Source organism: Saimiri boliviensis, chromosome 4, assembly GCF_048565385.1.
Source record: "Saimiri boliviensis isolate mSaiBol1 chromosome 4, mSaiBol1.pri, whole genome shotgun sequence".
NCBI classification, from domain to species: Eukaryota; Metazoa; Chordata; class Mammalia; order Primates; family Cebidae; genus Saimiri; species Saimiri boliviensis.
Window position 1 is genome coordinate 87,344,810 of NC_133452.1, and position 27,825 is coordinate 87,372,634.

At 51.2% G+C, this 27,825-nt stretch overlaps 2 protein-coding genes across 2 annotated transcripts in view; one reads left to right on the forward strand and one right to left on the reverse strand.

The window, feature by feature from the left end:
* The window catches only part of C4H6orf132 (chromosome 4 C6orf132 homolog), a 45,125-nt gene extending 44,321 nt beyond the window's left edge, over positions 1-804 (reverse strand). The window contains exon 1 of the mRNA XM_003922998.4: positions 403-804. Coding sequence (XP_003923047.4) covers positions 403-547 — 145 coding nt within the window. The 5' untranslated portion in view covers positions 548-804. The remainder of the gene's footprint in view (positions 1-402) is intronic.
* Positions 1-26,211, forward strand: CIMIP3 (ciliary microtubule inner protein 3). Its single transcript, XM_010333859.2, has 3 exons — positions 1-181; positions 558-740; positions 25,303-26,211. Exons 1-3 carry the CDS (start codon positions 149-151, stop codon positions 25,630-25,632), a joined length of 546 nt encoding a protein of 181 aa, XP_010332161.1. The 5' UTR covers positions 1-148; the 3' UTR covers positions 25,633-26,211.
* Positions 26,212-27,825: the final 1,614 nt, after the last annotated feature.

The following is a 27,825-nucleotide window of genomic DNA, read 5'->3' on the forward strand; positions in this document are numbered from 1 at the left end:
GACCGTCCCTTAGCCCCCAGCTCTCCAGGAACACTTCTGCTTCGGCCAGAAAGGGAGTGTAGGGGTGGGGTGGGAGGAGATTCCGCAAACGCCCCCGAAGCCTTCCCTCTAACACTAACACAAGCATAGGATCCGCCAAGCGGGGGAAATGGACACCTCCGAAGAGGGCCTGGGGTCAGAGGTGCGGGCGGCAAAGTTCTCCCACCTCCCGGTGGAGTCAGGGGGCCGCTCTTTCCCCCACCTTTCTCACTGCACGCCAGACACCCCGGTCCGGCGCCTCCTCCCCGGCCCGGCGGCTGCTCTCGGCCAGTCCGCAGGTTCCAACGTGTCCCTCCCCTCCGCGCCTCCAGGAGACGGCGCCGCCCGCCCTGCCCCAGCGCCCCGCGTCTCCCGCGCACTCACCGAAGCCCCTGGTCCCCTCCTCCGGGGCCTCTTGGGTGAAGATCCAGGGCGGGTTGGTGGCGTAGAGGGAGGTGCTGGGGTTGGTGGCGTGCTTCTTCCCGAAGAGTTTGCTGAAGGTGCCCTGCACCGTCTGGTTCTTTTTCATGCTGCCGCAGCCCGCGCGGGCGCCGGGGAAGGACCTTGCCTCCGTCGCCCTGCCCGGCCCGGGACTGAACGCCGCGCGGTCTCTCCAGGGGACCCTACCAGGCCATGTCCCCCGCCGTCCTCCCCGCCTGCGCACCGGGCGACAGGTGCTGCGGGCGCCGCCGCTCGCCGGGAAATGCGAGCTACCTGGCCAGGTAAGAGGCAGCCGCCCGGCCCGGCCCCGCCCCGCCGCCGCCCAACTCCCCAGGCCGCATTCCTTCTCGCCTCCTCCTACAACAGGCCATTGTTGGCACGGCCCGGTGGGCTGGGGACCTCGCCCGGCCCACGCCCAGCCTGGGAGACGGGCCACCCCCTCCCCCAGGTTCCCTCTCGGCCCGCCTCCTCCACCCCACTTCTCCCTGGGCCCGGGAAGGGGGCGGGTGAGTTCCCTGCCTCTCAAGGCGGTTCGTGAGCAGGTCGGTGCGGGCACTTCGGGGACAACTCTGATGTCCAACACGAGGGACATGGATGGCCAAAGCGAGCACGCCACAGCATCCTATAGGCCTTCAAAAATGTGGGGCCTGAGGCTCTGGGGGGTATCAGGAAGTGCCCTCATGAGAAAAGTAACCTGGGAAAAGCAAGAAAATGACAAACTAGTATACCAATCTAATGACGACGGTGGAAACATCCTCATTGACAAGGCTCCCAAGAGAATGTGGGATGACGAATCATGGCATTCTGTGAACATCACATACTTTTTTTTTTTTTTTTGAGACTGAGTTTCGCTCTTGTTACCCAGGCTGGAGTGCAATGGCGCGATCTCGGCTCACTGCGACCTCTGCCTCCTGAGTTCAGGCAATTCTCCTGCCTCAGCCTCCCAAGTAGCTGAGACTATAAGCACGCGTCACCATGCCCAGCTAATTTTTGTATTTTTAGTAGAGACAGGGTTTCACCTTGTTGACCAAGATGGCCTGGATCTCTTGACCTCGTGATCCACCCGCCTCGGGCCTCCCAAAGTGCTGGGATTATAGGCGTGATCCAGGCACCTCGGGCCTCCCCAAGTGCTGGGATTATCAGCGTGAGCCACCGCGCCTGGCCTTTTTTTTTAAGACAGAGTCTCACTCTGTCACCCAGGCTGGAGTGCAGTGGCGTGATCTCTGCTCACTGCAACCTCCGCCTCCTGGGTTCAAGCGATTCTCCTTCCTAGGCCTTCCGAGTAGGTGGGGCTACAGGCTCATGCCACCATGTCCAGCTAATTTTTTGTATTTTTAGTAGAGACAGGATTTCACCATGTTGGTCAGGCTGGTCTCGAACTCCTGACATCGTGATCCGCCGGCCTCAGCCTCCCAAAGTGCTGGGATAACAGACATGAGCCACTGCACCTGGTCCACATTTTTTTTTTTTTTCTGTGAAGTTAAGAGAATATAATGTTTAAAAACCTGAAGTGGGGCTGGGCTTGGTGGCTCACTCCAGTAATCCCAGCACCTTGAGAGGCCGAGGCAGGCAGATCACCTGAGTTCGGGAGTTCGAGACCAGCCCGGCCAACATGGTGAAACCCCGTCTCTACTAAAGATACAAAAATTAGCCAGGTGTGGTAGTGGCACGCCTGTAATCCCAGCTACTCATGAGGCTGAGGCTGGAGAATCGCTTGAATCCAGGAGGTGAAGGTTGTGGTGAGCCAAGATGGTGCCATTGCACTCCAGCCTGGGCAACAAGAGCGAAACTCCACCTAAAAAAAAAAACAAAAACAAAAACAAAAAAAGTAAAGTGGGTGGAGCCCACTTAGGGTTCCCTTCACTCTCCAGGGAGACAAGTGATGGTCCTTTTAAGAACTTTTCAGTAGTCATTTAAGAACTTTTCTGCACTCCAGCCTGGACAACAGAGGGACATTCTGTCTTACAAAAAAGAAAAAGGAAATCTAACATTGATACACTATTATCATCTTACACACACTCTATATTCTAATGCCTCAGGAGTTCTCAACCAGCCTGACTAACATGGTGAAATCCCGTCTCTACTAAATAAAAAAAAAAAAAAAAAAATTAGCCAGGCGTGGTGGTGCACGCCTGTAATCTGAGCTACTTGGGGGCTGAGACAGGAAAATCACTTTTACCTAGGAGGCGGAGGTTTCAGTGAGCCATTGCCCTCCGGCCTGGACAAAAGTGAAACTCCATCTCAAAAAAAAAAAAAGAAGGCCGGGTGCGGTGGCTCAAGCCTGTAATCCCAGCACTTTGGGAGGCCGAGACGGGTGGATCACGAGGTCAAGAGATCGAGACCATCCTGGTCAACATGGTGAAACCCCGTCTCTACTAAAAATAATAAAAATTAGCTGGGCATGGTGGCGTGTGCCTGTAATCTCAGCTACTCAGGAGGCTGAGGCAGGAGAATTGCCTGAACCCAGGAGGCGGAGGTTGTGGTGAGCCGAGATCGCGCCATTGCACTCCAGCCTGGGCAACAAGAGCGAAACTCCGTCTCAAAAAAAAAAAAAAAGAATTTTCCCAGTTATCCCCTCAAATGTCATTTTAGTTTCTTTGTTTCTTTTTTTTTTTTTTTTTTTTTGAGATGGAGTCTGACTCTGTTGCCAGGCTGGAGTGCAGGGGCAGGATCTCAGCTCGCTGCAATCTCAACCTCCAGGGTTCAAGCAATTCTCCTGCCTCAGCTCCCTGAGTAGCTGGGACTACAGGCACCTACCACCATTCCCAGCTAATTTTTTGTAATTTTGGTAGAGACAGGGTTTCACCATGTTGACCAGGTTGATCTCAAACTCCCGACCTCAAGTGATCCCCTCCCAAAGTGCTGGGATTACAGACGTGAGCCTCTGTGCCCAGCCTGCTTCTTTTTTCTTATCTTTCTTTCTTTCTTTTTTTTTTTTTTTTGAGACGGAGTTTCTCTCTTGTTACCCAGGCTGGAGTGCAATGGCGGGATCTCGGCTCACCGCAACCTCTGCCTCCTGGGTTCAGGCAATTCTCCTGCCTCAGCCTCCTAAGTAGCTGAGATTACAGGCATGCGCCACCATGCCCAGCTATTTTTTTGTATTTTTAGTAGAGACGGGGTTTCACCATGTTGACCAGGATGGTCTCGATCTCTTGACCTTGTGATCCACCCGCCTCGGCCTCCCAAAGTGCTGGGATTACAGGCTTGAGCCACCGCATCCGGCTCTTTTTTTTTTTTTTTTTTTTTTTTTGAGATGGAGTCTACCTCTATTACCAGACTGGCATGCAGTGGCACAATCTCGGCTCACCGCAACCTCTGCCTCCTGGGTTCAGGCAATTCTCCTGCCTCAGCCTCCTAAGTAGCTGAGATTACAGGCATGCGCCACCATGCCCAGCTATTTTTTTGTATTTTTAGTAGAGACGGGGTTTCACCATGTTGACCAGGATGGTCTCGATCTCTTGACCTTGTGATCCACCCGCCTCGGCCTCCCAAAGTGCTGGGATTACAGGCTTGAGCCACCGCATCTGGCTCTTTTTTTTTTTTTTTTTTTTTTTTTTTTTTTTTTTTTTTGAGATGGAGTCTACCTCTATTACCAGACTGGCATGCAGTGGCACAATCTCGGCTCACTACAACCTTGGCCTCCCAGGTTCCATTGATTCTCCTGCCTCAGCATCCTGAGTAGCTGGTACTACAGGCACGAGCCAACACGCCTGGCTAATTTTTATATTTTTAGTAGAGATGAGGTTTCGTCATGTTGGGCCCACGCCAAAAGGGCACAAGGGAACCCCCAGATGCCCTCTTACACCCTGGACCTTATCACAACCCACTCGAGTTCTCCAGACACTTGGGCACAAGACAGGGGCTTCTTTCCTGGAGAACTTTGAGGCATGAGATCCCTGCCATCCTGGGTAACTCCTGGGCTCTTACACCCAGAACCAGCCTCAGTGTGGAGTCACCAAAAAGTGGCTCCATTTGTTTGCTTGTTTGTTGGTTTGAGATGGAGTCATGCTCTGTCGCCCAGGCTGGAGTGCAATGGTGCGATCTCAGCTCACTGCAACCTCCGCCTCCCAGGCTCAAGTGATTCTCCCGCCTCAGTCTCTCAAGTATCTGGGACTACAGGCGCACGCCACCACGCCTGGCTAATTTACGTATTTTTAGAAGACATGGGGTTTCATTGGCCAGGCTGATTTTGAACTCCTGACCTCAAGTGATCTACCACTTCGGCTTCCCAAAGTGCTGGGATTACAGGCGTAAGCCACCTTGACAGCCAAGTGGCTCTATTTATTTGTGACTTCTACTGTATTACTAGTATTCTTTTTGAGAGGCTCAGCCTCTGAAAGTGCTGGAATTATAGGTTTGAACCACTGCGTCTGGCCTATAACTAATATTCTTGAGAGCCACTGTGTGCCCCACATTGGGCTGTGAAAGAGCCAGAAAAATTAAAGACATGGTTCTTGAGTCTAGATTGCTGTAGTCAGTTTGTGGAGACAGATAGTGACCTGTAGAGAGCTGGGCAGTGGGAAGGTAAAAGAGGAAGAAAATAAGGATGGGGGAGGCACAGAACATTGGGGGTCTGTAGGATCTGGGGAGGGAAGGCAGGAGGTCTCTGCAGGGGCTGAAGAGGGGGGAGCTGGGAATAACCCCGTGGAAGGGAGATGACGGCAAGTTTGGCCAAGGTGTGGAAGGCTTAAAAAGGCCAGCTGGAAAAATGGGGAACAACCAAATGTCCACCAAAAGGTGAATGGTTGGCAGGGTGTGGTGGCTCACGCCTGTAATCCAAGCACTTTGGAGGCCAAGGTGGGCGGATCACCTGAGGTTGGGAGTTTAAGCCCAACCTGACCAACATGGTGAAACCCTGTCTCGGAAAAAAAAAAAAAAAAAAAAAAAAGAGGTGAATGGTGAAATAAACTATAGCCAGCTGGGCACTGTGGCTCATGCCTGTAATCCCAGAACTTTGGGAGGCCGAGGTGGGCCAATCGCTTTGAGGCCAGGAGTTCAAGACCAGCGTGGCCAACATGGCAAAAACCCATCTCTGCCAAAAATACAAAAAAATTATCCGGGTGTGGTAGCGCATGCCTGTGGTCCCAGCTACTTGGGAGATTAAGGTGGGAGAATCGTTTGAGCACAGGAGGCAGAGGTTGCAGTGAGCCTAGATTACACCACTGACCTTCAGCCTGGGTGAGAATGAGACCCCCTCTCAAGAATAAATAAATAAATAAACAAACAGGCCGGGCATAGTGGCTCACACCTGTAATCCAAGCACTTTGGAGGCAAAGGTGAGTGGATCATCCGAGGTCGGGAGTTCAAGACCAGCCTGACTAACATGGAGAAACCCCGTCTTAAAAAAAAACTAAACAAATAAACAAACTATGGCACAACCTATCCACACACTGGAATAATAATGCAACCCTAAATATAAGTGAGTCAGCTAGCTGCTGCCTGTGTCCAGGTATCTCTAAGATTCTAAGATGAACCGATAAACAGTGTGTGTGGTGTGCCACCATTTGTCAAGGGCGGGAGGCAAGCAGAGTAAGTATGATGTTATTTGTTTCTTTTGGCACAGAGGAACCTCAGAAAGTTACATTAAAAAAACTAATAAAAGTGGTTACTCTGGGTGGAAGTCGGGGGAACTGAGCAAATCGGGTGGATAGGGTTGGGAGGGCGTTCCACTGAATGCCTTTAAAATGTTTCACACCATGTAAATGTGTTTCCTATTTAAAAATTAAAGGGCCAGGCGCGGTGGCTCAAGCCTGTAATCCCAGCACTTTGGGAGGCCAAGGCGGGTGGATCACGAGGTCGAGAGATCGAGACCATCCTGGTCAATATGGTGAAACCCCGTCTCTACTAAAAATACAAAAAATTAGCTGGGCATGGTGGCTCGTGCCTGTAATCCCAGCTACTCAAGAGGCTGAGGCAGGAGAATTGCCTGAACCCGGGAGGCAGAGGTTGCGGTGAGCCGAGATCGCGCCATTGCACTCCAGCCTGGGTAACAAGAGCGAAACTCCGTATAAAAAAAAAAAAAAAAAAAAAAAAAAAAAAAAAAAATTAAAGGAAAAGGCTGGGTGCGGGGGCTCATGCCTGTAATCTCAGCACTTTGGGAGGCCAAAGCGGGCGGATCACAAGATCAAGAGATCGAGACCATCCTCGCCAACTCCGACCCTACTAAAAATACAAAGATTAGGTGGGCGTGGTGGGCGCTTGTAGCCCCAGCTATCTGGGAGGCTAAGGCAGGAGAATTGCTTGAACCTGGGAGGTGGAGGTTGCAGTGAGAGGAGATGGTGCCACTGCACTCCAGCTTGGCGACAGAGGAAGACTCCATCTCAAAAAAAAAAAAAAAAAAAAAAAAAAAAAGAAAATTAACTAGGCAGGAGAGTTTGGTTTGAGCCTAGCTACTCAATGTGGTCCATGAACCAATGATGTCTGTATCACCTAGGATCATGCAGAATCCTGGCCATGGGGCTGTGGATATAATCCCAGCACTTTGGGAGGCCAAGGTGGGTGGATCATTTGAGGTCAGGAGTTTGAGACAAGCCTGGCCAACATGGTGAAATCCCATCTCTACTAAAAATACAAAAATGAGCCAGGCATGATGGTGGGCACCTGTAATACCAGCTACTTGGGAGGCTGAGGCAGGAAAATCGCTTGAGCTGGGGAGGCGGAGGTTGCAGTGAGCAGAGATTGCACCACTGCACTCCAGCCTCTGTGACAGAGCGAGACTCTGTCTCAGAAACAAACAAAAAGAAATGCAGGCCAGGCGTGGTGGCTCACACCTGTAATCCAGGCACTTTGGAGGCCAAGGCGGGCAGATCACCTGAGGTTGGGAGTTCAAGACCAGCCTGACCAACATGGTGAAACCCCATCTTAAAATTAAATAATAATAATAATAATAATAAAGAAATGCAGAATCTAGTGCCCTATCCCAGGCCCCAGGCAACCTCTCTGAGCCTCAGCTTCTTCATCTGTAAAATGGGCTATTGAGGTCATTTTGAGATTCAGTGAGCCGATAAACTATCCAGCAGAAAATCTGTGTTTTAACAAGGTTCCCATAGGATTCAGGTGCATGGTAACCTTGGAGAAGCTCTGTCCTAAAGTCAGTGGCTACCACAATGCTCTATGGATTCTGAGCAGGCAAGGGTGAGTAGTAACAGCTGTGTTTTAAGGATGTTCATCTAACGGCTGGATGGATGATGGATAGGAAGGAGAGCATGTAGGCTGAGGGACTAATTGATGAGTTAATTGATTCGCCAATTGATTAATTGATATAAGCAGGAGGAGACAGGGGTCAGGACATGTGCTCGTGTTGAAAACAGAGCAGAGTTGTTAGTTTGTGGGACATTTCCTAGGAAGAAAGGAATGGTGGCGGGGCGCAGTGGCTCACACCCTCTGGGAGGCCAAGATGGGTGGAGGTCAAGAGTTTGAGACCAGCCTGGCCAACATGCCAAAACTCCATCTCTACTAAAAATAAAAAATTTATCTGGGCATAGTGGAACATCCCTGTAATCCGAGCTACGTGGGAGGCTGAGGCACAAGAATTGCTTGAACCCAGGAGGCAGAGGTTGTAGTAAGCTGAGATCACACAACTGCTCTCCAGCCTGGGTAACAGAATGAGACTCCATTTCAAAAAAAAAAAGGCTGAGCGCAGTGGCTCACACCTATAATCCCAGTACTTTCTGAGAGGCTGAGGTGGGTAGATTTCCTCAGGTCAGGAGTTCAAGACCAGCCTAGCCGACATGGTGAAACCCCAGCTCTACAAAACATACAAAAATTAGCCAGGTGTGATGGCATGCACCTGTAATCCCAACTACTCAGGAAGCTGAGGCAGGAGATTTGCTTGAACCTGGGAGGGGGAGTTTGCAGCAAGCTGTGATTGCGCATTGCACTCTAGCCCAGGTGACAGAGTAAGACTCCATCTCAAAAAAATAAATAAATAAATAAATAAAAGGAAAAGAAAAGAAAGAAAGAGCTTGGTACATAGAGGGAAATCTTCTGAGTCAGTTTCTTTGTCTAGCATGAGAGCAGTAACATTGTCCCCTCCTGGGCTTGTCCACAGGGGCAGGAGGAGGAGTCTCTAGAAGGTCTAGGTTCTGCAGTGAGCAGTCCCGGCAAATTCACCAGTTTCATCCCATTAGCCTGGCAGCTTTTGAGGCTGAGCTCCCTGGGGCAGGGGCAGGGCCTCATCCTCTGTCCAGCTCAGCACTCTGTACTGTTGATGCTCAGCCTTCACTTTGTCATCTAATAACCACACCTCACACCTGTCCCCCAGGAACAGAAGCAGCCAAATAACAGGCTCCCCTTGAAACAGACAAAAGCCCCATCCTATCATTATGTTTCTGCTCAGCGATTACTCAGTAACCTCCCGAGAGCTGACTTTACTGGGCAGCTCTGGAATGTGAGGTGGGATTGGGGACCAGTAGTTGCAGTCTCCCCAGAGACCCAATCAGGTTTTTGTCAAGCCTGTAGTCTTTCCTCCCACAATGCCAAGGGCTCCAGACTGGGAGAGTGGACTCTTTTTTTTTTTTTTTTTTTGAGACGGAGTCTCGCTCTGTTGCCCAGGCTGGAGTTCAGTGGCGCCATCTCAGCTCACTGCACCCTACACCCCCTGGGTTCAAGCAGTTTTCTGCCTTAGCCTCTCGAGTAGCTGGGATCACAGGTACCCACCACCATGTCCAGCTAAGTTTGGTATTTTTAGTAGAGACGGGGTTTCACTATCTTGGCTAGGCTGGTCTTGAACTCCTGACCTCATGATCCACCCACCTCGGCCTCCCAAAGTGCTGGGATTACAGGCGTGAGCCACCGCGCCCAGCAGGGTGGACTCGAGTAGAGGGGGAGGCCAAAACGTCCCGAGAGTCACCTTCGTCCCCACCCTCGGTCTCTGCTGCTAGCTCTTCAGAGGCTGAATCAGAATTCCTCTCAAATCCCAGAGAATGAGGGGATGTGGATCATACTGTTGGGCCTTTTGTTTCTGATCAGGAGACAATTTATCCCAGACCAGCTCCTGAGGCTGTTCCTTTAGGCCTTCATGGGAGGGTGGGCTTCAATCCCAGCTACCTCTGCTTTCCTCTGGGCTGGCTGGATTCAAGGAGAGGCTGTCAGGCTGAGGGGCTCTGGACAGCTAGACTTTTACACGTCCTGAGAGGTGGTTTGGAGATTCTTGTGTAGCTGGCACCTGAGGGTGTAGGGATCTGAGGTCAGCCCTTGTTGTTTGGGGGGTGCTGGGCCGAGACTCATTTTTCTTTTCATCCATGGGCTTTTGATGGGATTAAGATACTGTGGGGAAGATCCTTGGCTGCAGACTAGGGCTGAAGCTGGCTCTGCTACTTCTCAAGGGTGTGAACTTGCAGAGTTACCACCTCTCTGAGTCTTAGTTGGTTCATCTGTAAAACACACGGTTGTTACAAGATTCAATGTGAGAGTGGGTTAAGGTGCTTGGCAGAAGGTCCGGCTTATCATAGGTACTCAGTACCTTCGTGCTCCCTCCCACTTCCCTACCTTGCTTTGGGCCTGGACATGCTAAACAGAGAATACAACAGAGACCAGGAGAGGCTGCAGGAGAGCAGTGTCTATTCAACAAAGAACTTCAAGGAGGAAAATTCCACTGAGACCTGGGAGACAGGGTGGGGGAGGTGTCTACAAGGTCACCTTGCAGGCCAGATAAAAACATCCCGTGATAAGCTGGGGGCATGGTGGCTCATGCCTGTAATCCCAGCACTTTGGGAGGCCAAGGCGGGCAGATCTCAAGGTCAAGAGATCGAGACCATCCTGGACAACATGGTGAAACCCCATCTCTACTAAAAATACAAAATTAGCCGGGCCTGGTGCATGCTTGTAATCCCAGTTACTCTGGAGGTTGAGGCACCAGAATCACTTGAACCCAGGAGTCGGAGGTTGCTGTGAGCCGAGATCTCACCATAGCACGCCAGCCTGGGCAACAAGAGCCAGTGCCTCAAAAAAACAAAAACAAAAACAAAAGCAAACAAAAAATCCCGTGGTAAAACACATCCCATAATCTGAAACAGTGTGTGTGTGTGCAAAACTGCATGTGTTTACATTTTTCTTTTCTTTTTTTTTTTTTTGAGACGGAGTTTCGCTCTTGTTGCCCAGGCTGGAGGGCAATGGCGCAATCTCGGCTCACCGCAACCTCCGCCTCCTGGGTTCAGGCAATTCTCCTGCCTCAGCCTCCTGAGTAGCTGGGATTACAGGCACGTGCCACCATGCCCAGCTAATTTTTAGTATTTTTAGTAGAGACGGGGTTTCACCATGTTGACCAGGATGGTCTCGATCTCTTGACCTCGTGATCCACCCGCCTCAGCCTCCCAAAGTGCTGGGATTACAGGCTTGAGCCACCGCGCCCGGCCTACATTTTTCAAAATGGATTAAGTGGGCCGGGCGCAGTGGCTCATGCCTGTAATCCTAGCACTTTGGGAGGCTGAGGTGGGTGGATCACCTGAGGTCAGGAGTTCAAGACCAGCCTGGCCATTATGGTAAAACCACATCTTAAAAAAAAAAAAGTAAAGTAAAAAAACAAAACAAAAACAAAATGAATTAAGTGCAAAAAGGAAAAATAAAACAAAATTAAAATTATTTGTAGATTATGACCATAAATGTCTGTTCGTGAATGATCAGGGGTTGGAAGGGAACAGAACTATGAAGGTGGTCCAGCTAGAATGTCAGAATTACATATGGATTTTTTTTTTTTTTTTTTTTTTTTTAGATGGAGTCTCATTCCGTTGCCCAGGCTGGAATGCAGTGGCACGATCTCAACTCACTGCAACCTCCGCCTCCTGGGTTCAAGCGATTCTCCTGCCTCAGCCTCCCCAGTAGCTGATACTACAGGTGTGTGCCACCACACCCAGTTAATTTTTGTATTTTTTAGCAGAGATGGGGTTTTGCCATGTTGGCCAGGCTGCTCTTGAACTCCTGGCCTCAAGTGATCCGCCCACCTTGGCCTCCCAAAATGCTGGGATTATAGGTATGAGCCACCGCGCCTGGCCCCATATGTTCATTTTATGGATAGAGAAAAGAAAACTTCAAATGATGCTTACTCAGACTCATGAACAATCAATTCCACTCTGAGGAATATGCCTCAAAGAATCTTTCACGCAGGTCCAGAAGGGGATGTGGATGTGACGTCATTGAAGTGTTGTTTGTGCGGATGGGGAACTGGAGGCAACTGGGGGTTCCTACCCAGGGTCATAGAGAGATAAAAGGGGGTGGGTGCGCTCCATGGAGGACGATACAGCAGCTGAAAGCAAGGAAGGAGGTGCTCATTGGCAGCACAGAGGGTCTCAGCGACAGCAGGGAGTCCTACAGGTAAACGACAGAATGAGGCCCAAAACACACAATACCACTTAGGCAAATGAAAACTACCTGCATTTAAAACAACAGTATATATTTTGCAATATCACATATTAACAAGAAAATGCTCATTAAGCACATATTCAGTTGGTTGCCTTTGGCTGGGGTGGGTGGGAAGTGTGGTTGGAAGAATGGAGATAAGGGGAAAAATTAACACAGAAAGAGAGGAGGACCAGTGATGATAATGCATCGCTAAGCAAGGATTATGAATTACTCAGCCCTGTGTACTTGAGGTTCAACAAAGGAAAAACAAGTAAAGATCAGGGAGGTTAAGTAATTTGTCCAAATCACACAGCAGGTAGGGAGGAGTGGAGAGAACGTCCGGATAACCAGGCCTCCTTAGAGCAAGGCAGTAGCAGGACACTTAAAACCATTAACCTGCACTTCAAGAGCAGAGAAGGCAAGAGAAGAGGAAGCTGTGTGTGCAAGGTGTGAGGGTGGTTAGAAGATCCTTCTGTGCGCCAAGTTAGCCCTGAGTCTCCATGACTCTCCTCTTTCTTCCTAAACACCCACTCAGCACCTTGGGTATGGGCCACAGCCCTTACCTTCCAGGGACTTTGATGATGCATAAAATGAGGTCATCCCTGTAGTTGGCAGGAAAGTCAGAGAAGGGGGTGCTCTAGGAGGCAGGATTGAATCAGAAGTTATCAGGGTTTAGAAGTTATAACATAAATCCAGCATCTACCAGGTAGTAGGCACTGCTCTAAGCTCACAAAGTCCTTATAAGGCTTCAAGGTCAATTCTATTATCATCTCCGTTTTGCAGATTAGGAATTGAGGCACAGAGAGGTTAAGTAATTTGTGCAAGTCACACAGCTGAGAAGTGGCAGAGCTGGGATTTGAAATCCAGGCAGAATGGGTCTGGAAGTCATGATCTTAACCATTATGCAATTTACAAGTGAAATAAGGCCAGGATCAGTGGCTCATGCCTGTAATCCCAGCACTTTGGGAGGCCAAGATGGGTAGATCACCTGAAGTCAGGAGTTCGAGACCAGCCTGGCCAACATGGTGAAACCCTGTGTCTACTAAAAATAAAAAAATTAGCTGAACGTGGTGGTGGGCACCTGTAATCCCAACTACTCAGGAAGCTGAGTCAGGAGAATAGCTAGAACCCAGAAGGTGGAGGTTGTAGTGAGCCGAGATTGCGCCATTGCACTTCAGCCCGGGCGACAGAGCAAGACTCTGTCTCAAAACAACAAAAAACAAATGAAAATAAGGCAGACGTGGCTCATCTGGCCAGGACTTCCTAAAGGCGATCTTTCCAGCCACTGCCTCCTCGTGTGGTCCTCACAGTGAGGGTGACAAGGCTGGGCTGGGCACACTGCTGGCAGGGGCCTACCATCAAATGTCAATGCCTCCGGCCCTCACAAGTTCTCCCCACGCTGGATATCAAGTATCCAAGGTAGAGGGACCCAGTGTCCTCATGATGCACATAAGACACAGCCTGGAGAGGGAACAGGACTTGTCTCAGGTCACTCAGTTCTCCTGATTATCAGCCCGGCACCTCACCTGACTTTGACTCAGACAAAGTATAATGTGTGCTAAGCCGTGGCTCCCTCCTCCCCCAAACCCACACCCAGCCCCCTGGGCTCCCTCCTAATAGCTCCTTCAGGCCATTTTCCCCCAGATCCAGAGATGCTGGCCACTCTGCCCAGAAGGCCAGGTCCCGTTTCCCTTCCAAACAAGACCCCGCCCTCCCCAGAGCTCCTGGAGATTGCCGGTCAGAGGCTCTGGCAGGGGAAGCCCTGATTGCTGCTGCTGCTCCTTCTCTCTTGGTCCCTCCCAGCCTCCTTAGAAATTAGGGGTCATTACCATCAGGGTGTGAGATCTAGGCACAGCACACAAGTCATCAACACCCCAATTTCCAGTCTGCCTTCGGCCCCAAAGTCCATCTTGACGGTGTCAACTCAAAGCCAGGAAGAAAACAAATAATTCTGGGCCCAGCCCAAGCTGGTGTGGCAGGAAGGCACCCAATCTACCTCTCTCCCTCACCCCAGGGAGAAGCCCATGCCACTCCTACATGTGGGATTTCTGACGCTACTCCTGGGAGCTGCCTGCCAAGTGTGGTATTGGGGAGTTAGGACGTGAGGAGGTGAGGAAGCTGATTATTTTTTTTTTCTTGAGACAGAGTTTCTCTCTTGTTGCCCAGGCTGGAGTACAGTGGTGCGATCTTGGCTCACCACAACCTCCACCTCCCAGGTTCAAGTGATTCTCCTGCCTCAGAGTAGCTGGGACTATAGGCATGCGCCACCACACCCAACTAGTTTTGTATTTTTAGTAGAGATGGGGTTTCTCCATGTTGGCCAGGCTGGTCTCAAACTCCCGACCTCAGGTGATCCACCCACCTTGGCCTCCCAAAGTGCTAAGATTACATGAGCAAGCCACTGTGCCTGGCTGATTTTTTTGTATTTTTTGAGATAGTCTCGCTCTGTCGCCCGGGCTGGAGTGCAGTCACGTGATCTCGGCTCACTGCAACTTCTGCCTCCCAGGTTCAAGCAATTCTCTGCTTCAGCACCCCCAGTAGTTGGGATTACAGACATCTGCCACCACGCCCAGCTAATTTTCTGTATTTTTAGTAGAGACAGAGTTTCACCATGTTGGCCAGGCTGGTCTTGAACTCCTGACCTCATGATCCACCCGCCTTGGCCTCCCAAAGTGCTGGGATTACAGGCACAAGCCACCACACCCAGCCAGGGGAGCCAATTTTTGAAGATGGGGATAGGACAGCCCATTCAGCCACCCACCCATCAATCCAATTACACACACACATAATCATAGCTGATGTTGACTCAGTGCTGACTCTGTGCCAGGCATCTTCTAAGTGCTTTGCCCAACTCTGTTAGCTAGGGACTTTACCCATTTTACAGATGAGAAAACAGAAGCAGAGAGAGGTTGATTAATTTGCCCAAAGTTACACACTAGTAAAATGGTAGAGCCAGGATTCAAGCTCAGGCAGTCTAACTCCTGGGCCTGCAATCCTCTATACTACAACCATGACTTTCTGTCCATTTACTGACCATCCATCCATCCACTCACCCACGGTCACTCCTATTCAGCCATCTGTCTGTCTACCTGTTCATGCATCCTTCATCTCCTAACCCCCTGTTCAAAGCAGTCCATGAGAAGGAATGGCATATGCAAAGGATCAGGGGGAGAGAGTGGGGCACATCTAAGAAACTAGCTACTGCATAGAGCAGGCGTCCCCAGACTTTTTACACAGGGGGCCAGTTCACTGTCCCTCAGACCGTTGGAGGGCCACCACGTACTGTGCTCCTCTCACTGACCACCAATGAAAGAGGTGCCCCTTCCTGAAGTGTGGCGGGGGGGCCGGATAAATGGCCTCAGGGGGCCGCATGCGGCCTGCGGGCCGTAGTTTGGGGACGCCTGGCATAGAGAGTGAGGGAAAGATAGCAAGAGATGAGGTGCCAGGCACGGTGGTGCCTGCCTGTAGTCCCAGCTACTCGGGAGGCTGAGGTGGGAGGATCACTTGAGCCCAGGAGTTCTGGGCTGCAGTGCGCTGTGTTGATCAGGTGTCCTCACTAAGTTCAGCATCAATGTGGTGACCTCCCGGGAGCAGGGGACCACCAGGTTGCCTAAGGAGGGGTGAACCGGCCCAGGTGGGAAACGGAGCAGGTCAAAACTCCCGTGCTGATCAGTAGTGGTATCGTACCTGTGAATAGCCACTGCACTCCAGCCTGGGCAACATAGCGAGACCGAATCTCTTAAAAAGGAAAGGGGGATGAGGCTAGGGAGGTAAGCAAGGCTCAAATCACAAGAGTTGGCCCATCTGCCATCTGTCTGCCAACCCAGTCCATCCACTTATCTATCCACCCTCCCACTCTGTCTACCCAACCATTCATTCATCCACTCATCTCTGTAATTTGGAAGGCAGGTAGATGTTAGATGATTGATAGATGATAGATGGATAGATAGACAGATAGATAGATAGATAGATAGATAGATAGATAGATAGATAGATAATTAGAATAAGAGTTGCCAGGGTACATTGCCTTCCTGACAGTGATGTTGGGGCATGGAGAGATATTACGTCTTCTGGAGGCCTCTGGATAATTAGGATGATCTCTCTCCATTCACCCCCTGCCCATAGTTTTAGGGTTCTATGGGTTTGTGAGAAGAGAGAATAGCGGGCTGGGTGCCGTGGCTCGAGCCTGTAATCCCAGCACTTTGGGAGGCTGAGGCGGGTGGATCACGAGGTCGAGAGATCGAGACCATCCTGGTCAACATGGTGAAACCCCGTCTCTACTAAAAATACAAAAAATTAGCTGGGCATGGTGGTGCGTGCCTGTAATCCCAGCTACTCAGGAGGCTGAGGCAGGAGAATTGCTTGAACCCAGGAGGTGGAGATTGCGGTGAGCCGAGATCGCGCCATTGCACTCCAGCCTGGGTAACAAGAGCCAAACTCCGACTCAAAAAAAAAAAAAAAAAAAAAAAAAGAAGAGAGAATAGCATAGTGGTTCAGTGTCAAGGTTAAAAGATACTTCCAAGGTTGGGAGTGGTGGCTCACACCTGTAATTCAAGCACTTTGGAGGCCAAGGCGGGCGGATCACCTGGGGTTGGGAGTTTAAGACCAGCCTGACCAACATGGTGAAACCCAACCCATCTTTAAAAAAAAAAAAAAAAGACACTTCCAGATCCTGAAATGTCATTCCCCAGCCCTGGCCTCACGTCTCCTTGGGAAAACAGAAGGAATTGTGTTGTAAAGAGGTGTCACAATGCTCCCTGCCCCATACACATTCTTCCCACCTTGGCACTCTCAATATCCTGCCAAAAGTCCCCCCTGGCCACCAGAAGTTCCATCTGACCATCAAGAAAGGCCCTGGTCCAGGATGTGCAAGGTGAGATGATATCACAGGGCTGGAGAAGGGCAGCTGGGGTCACAGAAGCCTGATTGGCAGGAAGGAGCATGAAGGCCCCAGCCAGCCTCACCTGCGTGGCTGGGAGCTGGGTCTTCTTACAAAAGGCTTAGTTGGGTGCTGGTGCTGCTGCCTGCCTTGTACTCCCCAGCTGTGGGACCTCTGCTGTCTCACTGGGGAGATGGAGAGAGGGAACAGGACACCATCCATCTTACTTCCTCTGCCCCTTCACTGCTGCAAAATGTGTCCTGGTCTGTTTGGTTCTTGTTACCCCATCTCCAAGGCAAACTTGAGATAAGTAATCATCGTAGCTAAACTGGGAGTGCTTAAGAGGTCTCGGCACTTTACATGGAGTAGCTCATTAAGTCCTCATTAACCCTATGAGGTACAGCTCTTGTTATTATACTTGGGAAAATTGAAGTACAGGGATTATAATTTGCCTAAGGATCAGGCGGCTAGTGAGTCAGGGGGCTGGAATTTTTTTTTTTTTTTTTTGAGACCGACTTTGTTGCCTAGGCTGGAGTGCAGTGGCACAGTCTCAGCTCACTGCAATCTCCGCCTCCCATGTTCAAACAATTCTCCCATCTCAGCCTCCCAACCTCCCAGGTAGCTGGGATTACAGGTACATGCCACCATGCCTGGCTAATTTTTTCATATTTTTAGTAGAGCCAGGGTTTCACCATGGTGACCAGGCTGGCCTCGAACTCCTGACCTCAAGTGATCCTCCTGCCTCGGCCTCCCAAAGTGCAGAGATTACAGGCATGAGCTAAGTTCTCTCCGTGTTGCCCCGGCTGGTCTCAAACTCATGAACTCAAGCAATCCTTCCACCTCGGCCTCCCAGTGAGATTACAGGTGTGAGCCACCGGGCCCTGCAGGGAGCTGGAATTGGAACTGGGGTAGCTGGCTTCAGGCCCCCATGCTACCCAGCCACATGAGGAAGCTGCGGCCTACCCCCAGCCTCCCTAACCACTCCCTTCAAAGCCTCTGTGCTCATCAGGAAAACGTGCTCTCCTGTAGATTCAGACAAGTGTGTGACTTCAGACATCAGTGTAACTGCCCGAGAGGCTGATCATAATGACTGTTTGCACTGTGCCTTTACAGTCCCCAGCACTCATGGCACCCCACAACAAGCTGGTGAAGTAGATAGCCTTGTTATCCCCATTGTTTTGATGAGGCCACCGAAGCTCAAAGAGGCTCAGCAACGTGCCCAAGTTCGCCTGACCTGTAAGGACAGGGTCAGCCCCGGAGCTCAGACCTTCAAACGCCAAAGCCAAGCCAGGTTCCACAGCACCAGGTGCCCCTGGGGACCTTCACCAGCCACCACGCCCAAGTGCTATTTGCATTTCAATAAGGCACAAGGCCGTCCCCCAGAGTGAGGAGGCTGCTGGTGGAATTTCTTGTTCTGTGTCTGTGGCCCTGGAGGGTTTGAGAGGATGGGGTGCCTTCCTAGAAAACCTGTAGTAATATCACAGATGTGATCGTCTTGCCCTACTCACAAAGCCCCACTCTTGAGTCATGCACCTCCCCACTCTAAACCCTGACATAAGGGACAAACTCATATTAGTATACGTGTACAAATTAATAGATGTGTAGTGTACATCTAAAGGTCCTTTGTGGGGTCTGCCTGCGGGGATGGGGGTCATAAAGGAATAGTTCTCTTTTTTTGAGACAAGGTCTCACTCTGTCACCCAGGCTGGAATGGAGTAGCATGATTGCAACTCGCTGCAAACTCTTCCTCCCAAGTTCAAGAGATTCTTCTGCCTCCGTCTCACGAATAGCTGGGATTACAGGCCTGCGCAACCACACTCAGCTAATTTTTGTATTTGAAGTAGAGACGGGGTTTTGCTATGTTGCCGAGGCTGGTCTCAAACTCCTGGGCTCAAGTGATCTGCCCACCTCAGCCAATGTTCTGGGATTACAGGCGTTTAGCACAGTACTGGCTGTTTTTTGTTTTTGTTTTTAAATAGAGACGGGGTCTCACTATGTTGGCCAGGTTGGTCTTGAACTCTTGGCCTCAAGCAATCCTCCCACCTCAGCCTCCCAAAGTGCTAGGATTATAGGCATGAGCCACCATGCTGGCCCATGGAGGGATAATTCTATCCAAATTCCTTCTTTTGGCTCTAGTTTAGAGCCCAAATGAAAATAGGATCATAGGATTCCGAAGGGAGGGGAGGGGCTGGAGAGACCCTCTACTTGCCCTGTAACCTCATCACCCCTTGTGGAATGGAAGTGACAGAAGCGGATAAGGGAGGTGGGGCTTCTTCCTGAAACCTCTTAACCAGGATTTCTCAACCTTGGCGCTTTTGACATTGGGCACTGATGATTCTTTGTTTTGGGGGCTGTGCATTGTAGGATATGTAGCAGCCTTTCTGGCTCCTACCCGCTGGATGTCACTGGCACCCACCCGACACTGTGTGACAACCCAGAATGTCTCTAAACATGCCAAATGTCCTCTGAGGAAAGAATCACCCCTGGCTGAGAACCAGTGATCTACAGTCACATACACAGTGTGTGCACACCCAGCACACTTGACACGGAGCACGTGAGCAAAGGGCAGCCAGTTGAAAGAAACCTGATGTTAACCTGGAAAGTATGCAGTCAGGCCTCACCTGCCACCAGAGCTGGCTGTGCTAGGCCCTGGGGAGGTAATGGGGTGTCTCTGCCTCTGAGGTTAGTCACTTGGAGGCTGGCTTGGCCCCTAGAAAGGGCAGGGCAAGGCTAGTGCTGCCTGGCTTCCCTCTTCCTTCTCTCCCCCCTCCTCCTCCTCCTTTTCCTCCACCTTCTCATTCCTCTCCTCCTCTTCCATCTCTGCCCCTGGACTGTCTCTGCCCCAGCTTTTGTGAAGCCTTCATCCCTGGATGTTTGGGGACCCTGGCTGTCCCCTACGCCTGCTGCCACCAGAGTCCTGTATGTTGCAGTAGCAGCATCCTAAACACAGCTGCAGTGTGGACCCAGGACAGGTGGGCCCAAGCCAGGGCTTGGGTTGGGGCAGAGAGGGAGGAGAGAATCCTGGTTCCCACGCTCGCCAGTCATGGGACTTCTGCAAGGTACTTACGTGCTACCCCACAAACTGTGTGAACTTAGACAAATGCTTAGGTGCCTCTGAGCCTCAGTCTCCTTCTCTGAAAAATGGCAACATCTCAAATGGCTCTTTGGAGCTTTTGCAGAGCTGAGTGGCTAATGCTTGACATTTGGCAGCTCCTCAATCCTGTGGGTAAAGAGTGCTACCCTTCCATCTATGGGCTCCCTTTAGTTCCACAGCCATTCTGAAAGCGCCTGCCTCTCTCACCCCTGGCCCCAGCCACATGAGCCCAAGATGGCCAGGAGGCTGATTCAGCCCTGAAGCTTAAGAGTTTGTGCGCAGCAGGGACCGGGGTGGGGTCTCTACAGCTCCCTCATCTACATGGCCCTTCTGTGGTGTCAGGAGGACAAAACCCCCACATACTCAGATTCATTCTGTTTTTCTGTTTTGTTTTGTTTTTTAGATGGAATCTTGCTCTGTAGCCCAGGCTGTGGCATGATCTTGGCTCACTGCAATCTCCACCTCCCGGGTTCAAGCAATTCTCCTGCCTCAGCCTCCTGAGTAGTTGGGACTACAGGCACGTGCCACCATGTCTGAAAAATTTTCGTATTTTTATGAAATAATTTACTTACAGATGGTTTTTTTTGTTTTTTGTTTTTTTTTTGTTTTGTTTTTTGAGACAGAGTTTCGCTCTTGTTACCCAGGCTGGAGTGCAATGGCGCGATCTCGGCTCACCACAACCTCCGCCTCCTGGGCTCAGGCAATTCTCCTGCCTCAGCCTCCTGAGTAGCTGGGATTACAGGCACGAGCCACCATGCCCAGCTAATTTTTTGTATTTTTAGTAGAGACGGGGTTTCACCATGTTGACCAGGATGGTCTCGATCTCTCGACCTCGTGATCCACCCGCCTCGGCCTCCCAAAGTGCTGGGATTACAGGCTTGAGCCACCGCGCCCGGCTCCGTCTTTACTTTTTTAAGAAAAAAAAAAAAGGGAAAAGAAAAAAGAAATCAAAGATGAGCAGGCCTCTGGCAGGCCCGGCTCTCACAGAGCAGTGGGCACAAGACAGGTCATGGAGCACAGGGTGTGGAAAGACCTGGGTTCAAATCACAGCCTTGCTCGTGACCTTAGACATGTGACTGACCTCTTCAGTTTTTTTCAGTGATAAGTGGGGCTAATAGGCCGGGGACGGTGGCTCATACCTGTAATCCCAGCATTTTGGGAGGCTGAGGTGGACGGATCACAAGGTTAGGAGATGGAGACCGCCTTTTTGGCTAACATGGTGAAACCCTGTCTCTACTAAAAATATAAAAACTTAGCCAGGCTTGGGGGCACGTGCCTGTAGCGCCAGCTATAGCTGAGATCACGCCACTGCACTCCAGCCGGGGTGACAGAGCAAGACTCCATCTCAAAAAAAAAAAAAAAAAAAAAAAAAAAAAAAGTGGGGCTAATAATAGTAACACCTTCCTCAAAGGGTTAATGTGGGGATTAGAAGAGGTAATCCGGCCGGGCGCAGTGGCTCACACCTGTAATCCCAGCACTTTGGGAGGCCGAGGCGGGTGGATCACGAGGTCAAGAGATCGAGACCATCCTGGTCAACATGGTGAAACCCCGTCTCTACTAAAAATACAAAAAATTAGCTGGGCATGGTGGCGTGTGCCTGTAATCCCAGCTACTCAGGAGGCTGAGGCAGGAGAATTGCCTGAACCCAGGAGGCAGAGGTTGCGGTGAGCCGAGATCGCGCCATTGCACTCCAGCCTGGGTAACAAGAGCGAAACTCCGTCTCAAAAAAAAAAAAAAAAAAAAGAAAAAAAGAAGAGGTAATCCACTGACAGGGTTTGGTGTGATGCTCAGAAACTGAAGTGGAAAACACTCTTTTGGGTTTTGTTTGTTTTTAAGACAGAGTCTCCCTCTGTGGCTGGGCTGGAATGCGGTGGCACCATCTCGGCTCACTACAACCTCCGCCTCCTGGGTTCAAGCAATTCTCCTGCCTCAGCCTCCTGAGTCGCTGGGATTACAGGCACGCGCCACCATGCCCAGCTAATTTTTTGTATTTTTGGTAGAGATGGGGTTTCACCATGTTGACCAGGATGGTCTCGATCTCTTGACCTCGTGATCCACCCGCCTCGGCCTCCCAAAGTGCTGGGATTACAGGCGTGAGCCACTGCGCCCGGCCTAATTTTAAATTTTTTAATAGAGACAAGGTCTCTGTATGTTGCCCAGGCTGGTCTTGAGCTCTGGGCCTCAAATAATTCTCACACGTCAGCCTCTCAAAGTGTTGGGATGACAGGTGTGATGCACCGCACCTGGCCGGAAAACACTCTTTGATGACCACTACAGCTCATTACTAGTGCTCGCCCCTCTGCCTATGAGCCCCTGTGCCCGGGGCTGAGCCTGGAAGAGCCTGGGAAGGCGGTCAAACACTTGCTCCTTTCTTGCGGCTGTGCACCAGCACTGGGGTAGGCTCTAGGGACAAAGAGATGCATAGGACGCAGTCCTGACTGCTGGGAGCCGTTACAGCCTGTTGGGACTTTAGCAAAGGACTACCTAAGGACTAAGATGAGACAAGACTGCAGAAAGCGGTCCCAGTGCACCTGTAGGACTCCAAATAATGACTTCAAAACGTGCATGCCTGACTCACCTAGGTCCTTCCAGCAAAGGAGCACACCCTGAGAGGGGCCCAGAAGGCACAGAAGAGGACAAGATGGGGCAGGGGCTGCAGGAGGCTTCAGGGGTTCCTGGAGAAGGTTTTAAGTCTGCTGCTGAACTTGGAAGAATCGGAAGAATTTTGAACACTGCAAATTTGCAAAACTGAGGGCACATATATACCTGGGTAGGAACAAAACCTGCTTTGGAGGAAAGCCCTGGACAAGTTTGGGCTGGGCAGATAGTTAGTAAATTATATGCAAAGGAACTCATCATGCCAGGTGTGGTGGCTCATGCCTGTAATATCAGCATTTTGGGAGGCCGAGGAGGGTGGATCACCTGAGGTAGGGAGTTTGAGACCAGCCTGACCAATATGGAGAAACCCCATCTCTACTAAAAATACAAAAAAATTAGTTGGGTGTGGTGGTGCATGCCTGTAATCCCAGCTACTCAGGAGGCTGAGGCAGGAGAATCGCTTGAACCGCGGAGGCAGAGGTTGCAGTGAGCCGAGATTGGGCCACTGTACTCCAGCCTGGGTAACAAGGGCGAGACTCCGTCTCAAAAAAAAAAAAAAAAAGGAACGATATAATAACTTGAGCACAGGAGTTCTTTTGTAAGGGGCGCCGGGTGGCTCTCATCTGTAATCCTAACGTTTTTTGGGTGGCCGACGGGTGGGTGGATCACCTGAGTTCAGGAGTTCGAGACCAGCCTGGGCAATATGGTGAAACCCCATCTCTACTAAAAATATAAAATTAGCCGGTGTGGTGGTAGCACATACCTTGCAGTCCCTGCTACTTGGGAGGCTGAGGCATGAGAATTGCTTGAGCCCAGGAGGCAGAGGTTGCAGTGAGCCAAGATCATGCCATTGCACTCTAGCCTGGGCAACAAAGTGAGACTTGGTCTCAAAAAATAAAAATAAAAAAGAGGGCAGGGGCCAGCTTCCACTAACCCTGTAGCTAGGGGTGCTCTCCATGCCTGGAGGCTGGAGGGCTATGAGGCTGGGGGAGAGGAAATGGGTTTCCCTGACAGCTGAAGCCTGGCGGACTAGAACAGAGCCAGCTGACGCACACGCGGGATGGATGGTTGCCTACAGACGCCTCATCCTTTGGTGGTACCATCACCTCAAGGACAGTCCCTAGTAAAATGCATAGCTGGAACCTGGAACATGGTGTGGGGATTTGAAGGTGTGCAGGATAGCTTGGTCACAGGAAGGGTAGTGACCCTTCAAGAAGCGTAGTGACAGGAATAAATCAATGTCAGTGTGATGTGCTGAACGTGGTAATGGGGACCTCCTAGAGAGTGGTAGACCCCAGTAGGTAATCAACCAAGAGTGGTGGTTAGGACGAGGGAGGTGTGGGTGAGTAGGAGACATATTTGGTAACAATGAGATACGTTCTAAAATAGAATGGGCTGGCTGGCTGGAAGGTGAGCTACCCCTTACTAGAATTCAGTTCCACTAAACCAACATTTATTGAGCTTTCTCTAAATGCATTCGTCTAGAGTAAAAGAGGAAATAGGATTTTGCAGGCTGTTATGTCAAGGGTAAGGGTATGAGACCATTGTCCTTAAGGAGCTGAAGCTCTAATGGGAAAGACAGAATGTCTCTAGTGAACAGGAGGGAGGGCATGCAGGGCTGGGAAACACCTGAGCCAAGGGACAGGCTCTGGAAGTGCCGGATGTGAGCAGGGAACAGACTGTGCAGCTGGAATGCAGGGTGGGTAGAGGGATGGAGGCACTGGAGGGTGGAAGCCATGTTATTTTGTTGTTGTTTTGAGGTGGAGTCTCACTGTCACCCAGGCTGGAGTGCAAAGGTGTGATCTTGCCTCACTGCAACCTCTACCTCCTGGGTTCAAGCAATTCTCTGCCTCAGCCCCCCGAGTAGCAGGAATTACAGTCACCTGACACCAAGCCTGGCTAATTTTTGTATTTTTAGTAGAGACAGGGTTTCACCATCTTGGCCAGGCTGGTCTTGAATGCCATGATCCACCCACCTCAGCCTCCCAAAGTGCCGAGATTACAGGCGTGATCCACTGTGTCTGCCTTTTTCTTTACATTTTTTTTCTTTCTGTCATCCAGCCCAAAATGTCACCTTTTTTTTTTAGACAGAGTTTTGCGCTTGTTGCCCAGGCTGGAGTGCAGTGACACCATCTTGGCTCACCACAACCTCCGCCTCCCAGGTTCAAGCAATTCTCCTGCTTTAGCCTCCCCAGTAGCTGGGATTACAGGCACCCACCACCACATCCGGCTCATTTTTGTATTTTTAGTAGAGACAGAGTTTCGCCGTGTTGGCCAGGCTGGTCTCGAACTTCTGACCTTAAGTGATCCACCCACCTTGGCCTCCCAAAGTGCTGGGATTACAGGCATGAGCCATTGCTCCCAGCCTAGGCTTATTTTCTAGGCAGTGGAGCGCAAAAGATGCCTTGAGGAGGAGAGCCAAGCGATCTGGCCGCAAATACAGTAAGCCTTATTCTGGTGTGAGTGTGAAGCGCAGCGTGACCAAGCAGGAGGGTGGGAGACAGGAACCCCTGGCGGAGGGAAAGCTGGAGGGGCCCCCTCAGGAGAGAGAGGGCGAAGGCCTGACGGAGCTGCAACGGAGAAGAGGGAGAGGAGGGCCACACGGAAGTCATGGGAAGGACAAGGACAGACGGACCGGACGTGGGGGAAGAGGGTGGGAGGGACTGAAGCCATTTCCCAGGTTCCTGGTCTCTAGGAGCTGACAGTTGCCTCTGGTAGGTAGGCAGAGTTCTGCAGCAGTGGGAGCCAGGCCAGGGGACCTCGATGGCTCTCCCCTGCTCTGGAGGTCCCTGGCTCCACAGCCAGCACAGCGGTGCTCCAGAGTGGCTCTGGGGGCTTCTGAGCAGCGGCTCCTTCTCCTCCCTCCTGCCCTGGCATAGCAGTTGAAGTCCCAGTATCCAATGCCTCAGCTCTCCCCTTCTTTCCCTGCTCCCAGGACTCACAGCAACCCTCTGTACCCAGTCATGGGCCGAAGACACCGTCATGCAAAAGGGTGAAGGCTCCACACCTGTCCCTGTCCCGGGCGTGGACGCAGGACCGCGAGCAGTCTCTGGCGGCAGCCTATGTGCCGGTGGTGGTGGACTCTCAGGGGCAGAGCCCAGACAAGCTCAGGTTCAATTTCTACAGCTCCCAGTACTCCAACTCCCTGAACCCCTTCTACACCTTGCAGAAGCCGACCTGTGGCTACCTGTACCGCCGGGACACCGACCACACCCGCAAGCGCTTTGATGTGCCTCCTGCCAACTTGGTCTTGTGGCGCTCCTAGGCCTGAGCCAACCAGAAGCCCCCCCTACCTTGCACTCTCACCCCTGTGACCTCAGGTCCCCAAGGGGGAAGGGCTGCTCACTGCAGGATGAGCGACCTGTATTCGGGCTAAGGCAGCTGTGCTATGCCCACCTATCAACAATGATAAAGGGAGGTCTGTCTTCTCACCAGCAGTTAAAGTTTGTCCTTTCTTCCCCTGGGATCGGAATGGGTGACTGTGGGTGGGTAAACTGAGGCTATGGCGATGTTGTAGAGTAAGATTATGTTCAGAGTTTCTGAAGACTTGGAAGGACTTGATTCTCAGCTCCCTGACCCCAAAAGTAAACTCAGCCCTGCTCCAGTGCTTGAGTCCCAAGCAAAGCCAATCCTGGCTCCAGCCTCCCCACAGGCCAGGCTTGGACCCCTCCAAAAATAAAGAGGAGAGGCTGGGCATGGTGGCTCATGCCTGTACTTTGGGAGGCCGAGGTGGGCGGGTCACCTGAGGTCAGGAGTTCAAGACCAGCCTGGCCAACATGATGAAACCCTGTCTCTATAAAAATACAAAAATTAGCTAGGCACGATGGTGGGTGCCTGTAATCCCAGCTACTCCTGAGGCTGAGGAATGAGAGTCTCTTGAAGCTGGGAGGTGGAGGTTGCAGTAAACCAAGATGATGCCATTGCACTCCAGCCTGGGTGACAGAGTGAGACTCTGTCAAAAATAAAGAAAAAGAAAAAAGGAAGAGATCCATCAACTTTCCGTGACTCCTGCATTCTTTTTATATTTTTTATTATTTTTTTTGAGATGGAGTCTCACTCTGTCAGCCAGGCTGGAGGGCAATGGTGCCATCTCGGCTCACCGCAACCTCCTTCTCCTGGGTTCAAGTGATTCTCCTGCCTCAGCCTCCCAAGTAGCTGGGATTACAGGCGCCAGCCACCATGCCTCGCTAATTTTTGTATATTTAGTAGAGACAGAGTTTCACCATGTTGACCAAGCTGGTCTTGAACTCCTGACCTCAGGTAATCCACCCGCTTCGGTCTCCCAAAGTGCTGGAATTACAGGCGTGAGCCACTGCACCGGGCGGACTCCTGCTTTCTTACAAGATCATTTTACCCCAGTTGGAGCAGCAGAATGAGGAAGAATCTGGGGAATGAACACAGTCTGTAAGGAGTCCCCTTCCAGCCCCAGTTTTACATAAAGCTGCTGCTTCTGACTTGTAGTTTGTTGGTGGAGGATGGATTTCCCACCCTTGCTGTCTCCTCTGGTCCAGAAGAGCTGGCTCTGAAGCTAGTTGGGCTCATGAGTCATGGGGCATGGAAGAGGGAGAGGGGGATGGAGGCAGAGGGCACTGGATTCATAGCGGTGGCTTGAGTGAGTCCCCAGTCACTGCCATTCAGAGGGGACCCCAGTGGCGTGCAGGAGCCAGCTCATACTGGCCTGTAAGAGCTGGCTGGGCCCTTGTCTTCCCCACTTGACAATCAGTGACTTCCTGTAGGCAGTTTGAAATCAGCTCTGGTGGCAGCATTTACACCACGGAAGTGAGCAAATGCCTACAAATTGGGATTTCTTTTTTCCAGAGAGCTCATCATTAAACCTTTACCAACACACCACAGGGTGAATTCAGCTGGGTTCATTCGTAAGAGTCTCAACCTCCTGTAGGTATGGTGGTGTAGTCCGTGGGGCATACTTCTGTGCAGAGAGATGGGGCTGGGGTGGGAAGGAAAGATGGTATCCGGAGACCCGGACTAGCAGCCCACAATACAGGCCGGGCTGTCCTGTCCCGCTTTCTTTGAGAAGTTGGTAAGCTGAGTGGTGGGAGGCGGGGAGCGCTCAAGGTGCCCTAACAGCATAGAATCCATGTGTTCCTCCTGGCTTGCTGCAGGCTCTCTTTTGAGTTAGAGGTTTTCCTCAAATGCCAGATGAGCCTTGGCTGGCCCCAGACCATCTGGCATCTGTACCAGGTCTCTCCTTCTGCTTGATCATCAGTGTTCAAGGAGCCAGGCACGGGTAGGAGCTGGGGTGGGGGCTGGGGTGAGGGAAGGTATGCGGTGGTTTTCTCTTTTCTCATTCTCATATGTAGACTTTTTTTTTTCTTTTGTGAGACAGAGTCTTGCTCTGTCACTAGGCTGGAGTGCAGTGGTGTGATCTCAGCCCACTGCAACCCTGGCTTACCAGGTTCAAGTGATTCTCCTTCCTCAGCCTTCCAAGTAGCTGGGA